Source organism: Gossypium hirsutum, chromosome A10 (assembly GCF_007990345.1).
Source record: "Gossypium hirsutum isolate 1008001.06 chromosome A10, Gossypium_hirsutum_v2.1, whole genome shotgun sequence".
NCBI classification, from domain to species: Eukaryota; Viridiplantae; Streptophyta; class Magnoliopsida; order Malvales; family Malvaceae; genus Gossypium; species Gossypium hirsutum.
In genome coordinates this window covers 5,146,415-5,156,436 of record NC_053433.1, presented here as the reverse complement: position 1 = coordinate 5,156,436, position 10,022 = coordinate 5,146,415, and the positions used below count along the sequence as shown (strand labels likewise).

The 10,022-nt window shown below is 29.6% G+C and overlaps 1 protein-coding gene across 1 annotated transcript; it reads right to left on the bottom strand.

The window, feature by feature from the left end:
- Window positions 1–4,604: 4,604 nt before the first annotated feature.
- Window positions 4,605–6,608, bottom strand: LOC107896119 (pectinesterase). The gene is made up of 2 exons (XM_016821254.2): window positions 5,498–6,608; window positions 4,605–5,420 (listed from the first exon to the last, which is right to left on the bottom strand). Exons 1-2 carry the CDS (start codon window positions 6,543–6,545, stop codon window positions 4,729–4,731), a joined length of 1,740 nt encoding a protein of 579 aa, XP_016676743.1. The 5' UTR covers window positions 6,546–6,608; the 3' UTR covers window positions 4,605–4,728.
- Window positions 6,609–10,022: the final 3,414 nt, after the last annotated feature.

Here is a 10,022-nt window from a genome sequence, read left to right as displayed (position 1 = left end):
ATAGTTAGTATTATATTAAAAAAATAAAGGCTTAATTTATAATTTAGTTCTTAAGGTTTTTTTTGTTTAATGTGATATTTTTATTTGACAAAAATTATATATTTTGATATTTAAAGGTAATAGTTTTAACTTTTTAGTGTTTAATTCGGGTTTCGAAGTTGATTTAATAAAAATTAGAATTAAACACTAAAAAGTGAATACGATTACTTTCGGATGCCAAAATATTTAACTTTTATCAAATATATGTATCAAAATAGACAAAAAAAAACACGGAAAAAATATTAAAGTCGAGTATGAAATAATATATTAAAAAAAACAAATACAAAAGACTTATTTTTTACATTCACGTCGTACATAAACCACAATCTTCATTCGGCTTTGCTATATTTTATACCCAAAAAAAAGGTTGGGCATGGGTTCTTGACTTCACTTGATACGTTGAACTCAATAGAGCTTTGCCGTTTTGGGGCTTAAAATTTTCATCTTTCATTTTCATATTTATACCATTATGAAAATAATTCTCTTTAATGGGCTTGACATGTATATAGTCTTCATTTTTAAAAGTAACTTTTAATATATAGATTGGTACGCACATTCATTCTTAAGAAGATTAAGGATGGGTTTAATTGAAAGAAAATGTGAAAAAGATGGAAAGAAATAATGAAAAATGTAATAAGTGCATCTTATTAACGGATTCGAAATGTGGTTTATTGTTCTAAAAAAATATTTTATATATTAACATTACCTCAGTATAGCATAAAAAAAGATTGGATTATATTAGCATGTTGCATATTTCATAACTTCAATCATAGTTGAAATTGAGATGGTCCACACTTCAAAGAGTATATAAAAGGAGATATTGATTATGCAAATTCAAATTCAAATGATGATGAACTCGATCAAGGACCAACATATAATAAGGAGCATATGTTAAATATTAAAGAGGGTATAACCCAGCAAATATGCGCTAGAACAATAAAAAAAAATTGTATATGATGTTTATTTTTCTTACTATTTTTATTAGTAATCGTATTATTAACTACTTTTTTAGTAATGCATATGATGATTTGATTTTAATTTTTTTACTTGTTTAAAAATTATTTTTATCATACTGATAATTTTTATAATAATTAATAATTTTTTTAAAATTATAAATTATGTAACCGTGTAATTATAATTTTTACTACCAAACATGATATAGGGAATTACAATGTAATTACACATTGTCAACTAAACATATTTAATGAATTACAATTAATAATTACTTTGTAATTTACAAGAGAATGTAATTACTACCTTAATAATTACTTTGTCTTGTCCAAACACACTCGTAATAAACTATAAATAATCGAATTATTATAATAATTATGTCTATATATTCAATTCTAAACTAAAAGCAAGCTCATATGGTATTTTATAATCAAAGGTAGACTATCTCCCTATCTATTGAAATATTTGGAGTTATTGAAATGTGTTTGAGGGAGTATCCACTTTCTTCATCACTGCGACAAGCAACAACTTGCGATATTTAAGAGATTATCAATTTATTGAATCATATATTTGGGCTAAGCTAAGATTGTGAATTGTATTAAATCCATCAATGAAGATCATATCACTTGGAGAAACTTATTTGGAGAACCGGATTGAGTATATCAAGTCACTTGGACTAATGAAGTTGGATTGGATTGAAATGCTAAAGACTTAGCTGCCAATGGTCGATGTTTACCTTGATTATTATTCTTTTATATTCAACTTATTTAGTTATTGTTTAGTAAGGATTGTGATAAATCTTCATTATGTTAGCAAGCCTCGAAAACTCTATATAATTGAGAAACTTGCAAAGATTATTGTACTTATTATTGAGAGCATTTAATCTATTCAAGTGAAGAACATTGTTTGTAAGAGTGAAATTGATTGTAAAACATTTGTGTTGTGGTTTTACAAATTAAGTTCTCAGTGGGAGAATTTATTAGTGAGAGTTCTAATTTTCAAAGGTACAAGAGTAAGAATTTATTAGTGAGAGTTCTAATTTTCAAAGGTACAAGAGTAAGGAAATTGTCACTAAAGTGTGATAGGTTTAGAATCACTGGTTATAAATATTTGAGGATAATGTATACTTCTTATTGAGCTAGGCTCCGTAGACGTAGGGAACCAAACTGCGTAAACAAATTATGTTGTCCCATGTTTACTGTGTGTTTTTGCAGTGGTTGCAGAAGTGTCAACTTCTCCAATCACTTCTGTTAATGCTTTACTTGCTACTTAGCAATCGGTTTAGTTCAACACTATCTATATAATGGAACTACTGAGTGAGAACAATATATCATCTATACTATACATAACCAATTCAATAAATAGCCACAAGAAACAGAATGCAAGAAGCTTGTTTTTATTTTGGTAGCAGTGGCTCCAACGGCGACGACTGTTCGTAATGAGGTGAATCCCTTCTCTATTGTCGCCAACGCTAACAATATTAGGAACCCTTTAGCCAACATTTTGTTGGTTCACAAACCAACAGAGAACTGCATCCCTTCTAATTATGATTGCATTCCTTATATTGACAGATGTTGTAGTGGCGTATGCATTCCTTATATAATATAGAATTAATTGTACTAAACATAACTAAATTATTATTTTCATTCTAAATTGATCTTTAAGCTTTAAAATATTCTAATTATATTCTTAAACTATTAATATTATATAATTTCCTATCTTATAATATCCACAGTGATCAATTTATCTTTTCGTATTATAAAAGTTTCACATTTATTCACTTTATTTATTTTTTAAACTCTCAAGAAATCAATTCCACAATAAAAAAATGTATGAAACCATCTCTCAAGTCGTTTTCACCAAGTGAATTATTGGTAAGAGACTTCAAATTTTTTGGTTAAACATTATAGGTTTTTTTCTATTTTCATTGTTTTTTTTTGTCATTTTCAATGTATGACCTTCAAACTTATTGGGTACACATGCTCAAATTACATGACATTGCCTTAACAAATCATATATAGAGAGAGAGGTGTTGCACATAGACAGATTTAAGGGATAGGGGCGAAATTAGAATATCTTTTTAGGGGATCGAAATTAAATTATAATTTTTATGATAAAAAGAATACAATTTTACCATTTTAATACATTATATCTTTATAATTTTTAAAGAATTAAATTAAATTTTAATATTTTTAGGGGGCCAAAGTGTAATTTTATCTTTATTAATTTAAAATTTTAAAGGGACCATGTGTCAGTCCCTAGTTTCGCCACTGGGGGGCTTACAGGGGTCCATGCCCCCTAAAATGTTCTAAATTTTTCTTTAATGCCCTTTGTCTAAAAATAAGATAAATTTGCGTTTGGCCCCCAAAAGTTTTTTGAAGTTTTTTTATTTGATTTTTTTATAAAATTTATAATTTTTTAATGATAAATTTAGTAACATTTTAGTTTAGTTTGGTAAATTAATACAAAATAGTACTTAAATATTAATTTAGTAAAAATAAACTTAAATAATTAAATATCTAATACAAATTGAGCATATAACTTATTTTATTTTTCCAAAATTTTGGTACTGAATTTAAAATTACTTTGTTGAAAGTAGGCTCGACCCATGCTTTGAACATGTATATTTTATATAAATATCCTGATCCCTTATCAACCATTCTAGCTTCGCCTTTGATGTTGCATATATATATTTAGAATATAATCATATTAGAAGACCATTAATTGTCTAATCATTTGGTTATAACATCAAGAATATATACACCCTGTATCGTTGATATTATTAGTTAATTTGCAACTTTGAGCAACATCATGTCCATCACCTAAATGGGTCAAATTGTATTAAAATCGATATTTCTATATTTACAAGATATTTGATTAATGATTTTTAAATTGAATTTTTATTTTCTGAAATTTATATATAGAATTTATGTAAAGGGTATATTTTATAATATATAAGAAAATTTTATATATTTTTTAAAAAATAGGAATAAAAAATAATTATAAAAATATCATTACGTAAAAAAAAAATAAACCACGCAACGCATAGTCATATTCCTAGTTAGATCAATTTAAAAGAAAAAAAGAATCTATACTACTGTATGTAAAACGAATGCCCTAAGGCTTTCCACAATGGACACCTGTCCATTGTTTTTTTTTCTTTTGACATGACAACATAATGAGTAAATTTCAATTCTAATCCTTACTTTTTTAGATTATAAGAAGGTTAAATGTTAATTTGATCCCCATAACTTTTTTAAATTTAATATTTAATCTATATGTTTTAATTTTGACACAATTTAATACTTCAACCTTTGTAATGTCATCAGTTTGTTTAATCACTTTATTAGAATTAAAATGATATAAATTCTTAAAATTTGTTAGCACTTTTAAATTTTTTTATTAAATTTAGATCCATTACAATTAAATTTTGTAATATGAACATTAAGTGAGTTTTCTTTTAAAATTTTAAAAATGCTATGTTAACAAATTTAATAAAAAAATTTAAAATTTAAAAAGTAGGAAGAAATAAATTACTGAAAATAAAAGTAGGTAGATTAAATTTTAAATTTTTTTATTAAATTTTAAATTTTAAGAAGTAGGAAGAAATAAACTACTGAAAATAAAAGGTAGATTAAATTTTAAATATATAAAAACTACAAAATCTTTTAAGGAAATTATGATTATAATTTAATTAAGAAATAAATAACTAAGCCTGAATAACCATACTAGTTTAACTTATAAATCAAGATAGAAAGGAAAGCCTGTAGAGTATAACCAACTTCCACCAGAAATGAACTTGTCAGCAGTATACGATTGAGCCTCACTTTCATTAGTGATCACCTTGTGACCTTCCCATTTCACTCTCGCATGAGTTCCGGCAGATGCCCCAGTGTTCTGGTACTCGCCATAGAACAATGTCTTCAAGGCAAAACTCCCATTCCAGTCGTGCCACCCTGCAGGTTGGATCACATCGCTAATGTCCGATTGCAGTATCACGGTCCTTGAATATTCCTTCCAGGGCCTGCCGAGATACGTCGGGAAGTTGTTCTTAACGCTCTGCAAATCAGAGGTGGCACCTATTCTACATTTCTGAAAAACAATTCCGGTGTTTTGGTTGGGGTCAGTCCTGCCTTGTGCTGTCACCATGTTTTTCTGCCCTCTGTGGGGTCTTCGAGCACGGATGTCGCAGTTTTGGAATACCGCCGCTGCATTGCCGAAGATAAAATCAACGGTTCCTGTTATGAGGCAATTTACAAAGAATTGTCTTTGGGAGTGAACATAGAGAGTGTCTTGGTATGCTATCATGTTGCATTGATAGAATGCTGTAAGATCAGCGCTGACACGGAGGGCAACGGCTTGGTGCTTGGACGGACCGGCGGTGTTCTCGAACGTTATGTCTCGAGCAAGGAACCCTTCACCAGCCACAGCTACAACCACAAGCAGAACACCAATATTGATCAATATTTGTATATTCATACAGTACTAGTAAATAATAAGGACTTACCAACAGAGGCAGAGCGGAAAGTTGTACTACCATCGACCACGTTCCTTTTTCCGGTGATGATCGTTCTACTTCTTCCATCTCCGATGAACATTATGTTAGTCTTATTACTGGGGATTTCCACGTTTTCTCTATAGACACCTGCTTTGATTCTAATGACATATCTTTTCCTGCTGTTTACCGGTGCTTTGGCCACCGCTTCCGACACTGTTTTGTAGTCTCCGCTACCATCTGCGACCACAACCACGTCAGGGATCACCGAAGACGATCGAAGCCTACGCCGGTCTCCAGTGGACAACCACCTTGGCCAGCCAATGCCATTTCCTTCCTCCTCGAGCTTCCTGTTTGATCTCTTGATGAGCATCTCGTTTGCAATATCCACGTCCGTCATGTTCTTGATCATTGCAAGCGCATTGCTGCACATCTTCTCAACATACTTCTCACCATCAATCAGGGCTTTACGGACTTCCTTATCGGCATTTTTATGAGAGAAACCATCCAAGCAAGTTTCTTGGTTGGTCATGGCGGCACTTATCAGTGTCTTGAGATCATCCGCATGTTGAGTCAATGGTTTCTTGTAAGGATACCCATGCAGATCCTCAACAGCTTGGTGAAGCTCGTCCAGGGTCACATTTATGGTCTCCAAACAATCCTGGAGAGCAGTAACTTCACGCTCAGTGAGTCCCGTTCGAGCCAACAGCTTCTTGATTTTGAAGTAGTTGTGTTCAACGGCGCTGGCCGTGATGTTTAGTGACAATCTGATGACGTCCTTTTTGCCGGTAACATTTTTGGCGGCGGCGGCTGCAATGGCTGAGAAGCATAAATCAGGGTAGAATGTGCTGCTACAAGCAGATTTCACTATGGCATGATGGGATGTATTGGTTTCATCGAATTTATTTCGTGAATTCTCTTTCGCAACAATGCCGATTAATGCAGCAACAATCACTAAACATGCTAAAACTGCCAAGAAAATTTTCTTGTGCTTCTTGGTGGAGGAAATGTGTTTGGCAGAATCGAAAATTTTGGTTAAAATTTCCTTAGATTCGTTCATTTTTCTTGGCTACTAGAAAAAGAGACAAGAAAAGATTTATGGACTAGAAAGCAGGATTAGAAATGGAAGGGTGCAGTGAAGAGAAATGGAAGCTTGGCGGGAGGATTTATAGTGGTTTGTCCGCAGATTTAAAAAAAAAAAATCAGTAATTTAAATTTTAAAATTTTTGATAAAAACTGAATATTATATGATAAGCAGATAAATTTTATCTTCTTTTTATTTTCAAATTACAATTTTTATAAAAAATAAGTTATCAATATTAAATTTTCAATAAATATATTATTTTCATTGCTTTAAAAAAATTATCCTTTTTTATTTTCCATTTTTTTTCTATATCATCATCTATTGTTTCCCATAATTCATATAACAATATTAACAATAAAAGCGGCCAACAACATATGCTTATGATAATAATTATTTGAACTGCAAAAAGAAAATCTCGATTGAAAAAAAATTACATTTATTATAACTTTTGTCACGTCTGTCTGTGTATATGCAATATCTAATAAATATGTCTGTATGGAAACTATTAAATAAAGGGAATAGTTTATATTAGGATTTATAGAAAATATAATTTTTTTATAGGTTCATGACAAATCTGTCAATTTGTAAATAAATTTTTAGGATTTTTAAATTTAAAAGTACATTTTGTAAATACTGAGAATTAAATTTATTAATTTTTTTAGAATTAGAACTAAAATGATAAAAATTGTAAATGTTGAGGGATAAATATGTTGAATTTTTTATATTTAGGAGTACATTGATAGAATGTATAAATATTAAAGGGTTAATTTTGTAGTTTACCTATAAAAAAAATTTTCAACATGACTAATTTTTATGTTTTAAAATGTATAATGGTTAATTTACCTATTTTTCAATAAAAAGACTGAAATGCAATCTAACCTTAAGTACAAGGGCTTCCCTGTAACTTTTACCAAAAAAATCACTTGGTTACAGATTAGACATACATACATACATAACATGGATTTGATAGTTGATGCTTGGCTGTTTATAACCTTTTTTTGGTAATCTAAGAGCTGTACATCACAAATTGGTTCTTTTTCTAATGACCAAGGGCCATAAAGCTCTTACTCTACATTAGCAGACAATGTAACAGAAACAAAACTACATGTCTTGGAGATCTTGGTAATGTAGGTACATACAGACAACAGTATATCTAAAACCAACTACAGTAAAAGCTTCAATTTTGCAGAAAATCATGAACTGTTGATTTGAATGGCGAGGGTTTAGTTTACTTGTTCTGTATAGGATTTGAAGTGCTTGGAGGTATTCTCCTGAAGCTGGAACCAACCAGTTTCTGAGGATTTCTCTTGTGATCAGCTCGCAAATTACCAAGACCCTGAGAAGATGAAACCTTAGCCTTGCTTGAAGCTGTTGAAGCATGAGCTGCATTAACCCCAGTAGATAGAAATAAAGAAAGTAACAGAAGAAGAGTAAGAACAGCCAGTGCTGGACTAGTGTTTGATTTCATGGCTGCGTTAAAATGTTAGGAATCTTTGTTCATTTAGTGAAACAAAGTTGTTTGATGTTTTGGTTTCTTTCTCCCAATCTTGATGCTTATAAAGTCGTAGAAAATGAAAATTTTAAAGTGAGATATCTTGTGCAGTTCAGTAGTGGTTTTATTTTTTGTTCAGACTTCAGAGGGTTCATGTGATTAGGCAGGTTATTTTTGACTAATTTTGTTTTTTGTTTGTCTTGGGGAGATAAAAGTGATTGGTTTTATATTGTTATATGGTAATGTTGGATCTGTATAGTTGAAAAAGAAAATTACAGGTAAAACAGCTGTTGGGAAGATATGCAAAATATGATATTAGTTAATGTAGCGGCTGGTCTTGTTTCTCCATTAGTGGAACTGTATCAGACTTGGTACTTGGTGCTGGTCAGACTTGTGTCAGTGGTTCGGTGCTAATCTCTCTCTCACACACGCATATATACTATAACTAACAGATTAGTAACCAAGGCTAAATTCTCCTAATTCGTTATCATAAATTGTTAAACACAGTTATGGATAAACTATCAAAATAGTCACTTTTGTTTCCCTTAGGTTACATTTTAGTCATTTATGTGTGAAATATTAAATTTTAGCCACTTATGTTATCGTGTTGTAATATTTTAGTCACTGAACGTTAATTGCCGTTAACGGTGTAACAGAAAGCTGACATGATACATTAAATCATCATTTCAAACGAAAATTTTAAGTTAAATTGTATAATTGATCCCTATATATTTTTCATTTTGAGCAATTTAAATTTTTTTCTTTTACGTTAAAAGAGATAGAGAATGCAAGAAAATGGAGGGAGAAGCAGAAAAGAATGGAAAATATAGAAAAAAAAAGGAAAGTTAAAAGAACATAAAAGAAAAAAATAAATTGCTCAAAACGAAAAAGTATGGGGACCAATTGTATAATTTAACCTAAAATTTTCGTTTGAAATGATGATAGAAAGTGCTACACCAGCCTATCGTTACACCATTAACAATAATTAACGGCTTAGTGACTAAAACGTTACAACATGTTAACGTAAGTGATTAAAACGTAATATTTTAAACACAATTAACTAAAATATAATTTAAGAGAAACAAAAGTGATTATTTTAATAATTTATCCCACAATTATCAGATTATAGAAAACACAATTTTATTTTCAAATTATTACCTAAAATAATATTTAAATAAATCATAAATCATTCCTCTTCCAGTTTTACTCTATAGTTTTTAATAAAAAAATGAATTTGTTATGATCAACTAATTAAATATAAGGACAAAATCTTTAAAATCAGATAATGATATTTAAAATAATATTAAATCATTATTGTTCAAAAAAATAATTTTAAAAATATTAATAACATATGACGTAATTTTAATATTATGTGAACCAATAGTCAATAAATGACTTGCATTATATATATATATATATTATATAACAAGCTACTCACAACTTTTTATATTTAGAAAGGTTTAGAATTTATTTAGGGTGAGTTTAGATGGGCAGTACGTTTACCTGTGGTTAGTGTAAAAATAGCGGTAGCGGTGAAATTAAATACTTTAGCGTGAGACAAAAAATAAGCTAAACGCACCACACCGTACCGTACCAAATCTCATGATAATTTTTAATAGTGATTTAATATTAATTTAAATTATATTGATTTAAAATTGGTTTAAATGAAAAACCAATCTCATGATAATATTGAATCAATATCCAAATTGAAGCTCTTATGTCTGTGGAAAATTCAACATATTCCTAAAGAAGAAAATAAAATCGTTGATAGTATTATTAAAACAATTCGTGACAGAAGTATTGAATTAAGATTTATAGAGTATCCAGTCCGATGTGTTACACTTAATGTTTATCTTTTGATTTGTATTTTTTTGACCAGAAAAAAAATATTGAATTCAAATTTATGGGATTAATTTAAATTAAATTGCAGTAAATTCCATAATATTTGTTTAAAAAACAAA

Bases quoted from the DNA above. Each gene is read 5' to 3' on its own strand.
- LOC107896119 (XM_016821254.2), bottom strand. From the start codon at position 6,545: ATGAACGAATCTAAGGAAATTTTAACCAAAATTTTCGATTCTGCCAAA. The intron at 5,421-5,497 runs GTAAGTCCTTAT...TTGTGGTTGTAG, and splicing joins TTTCCGCTCTGCCTCTGTTG to CTGTGGCTGGTGAAGGGTTC.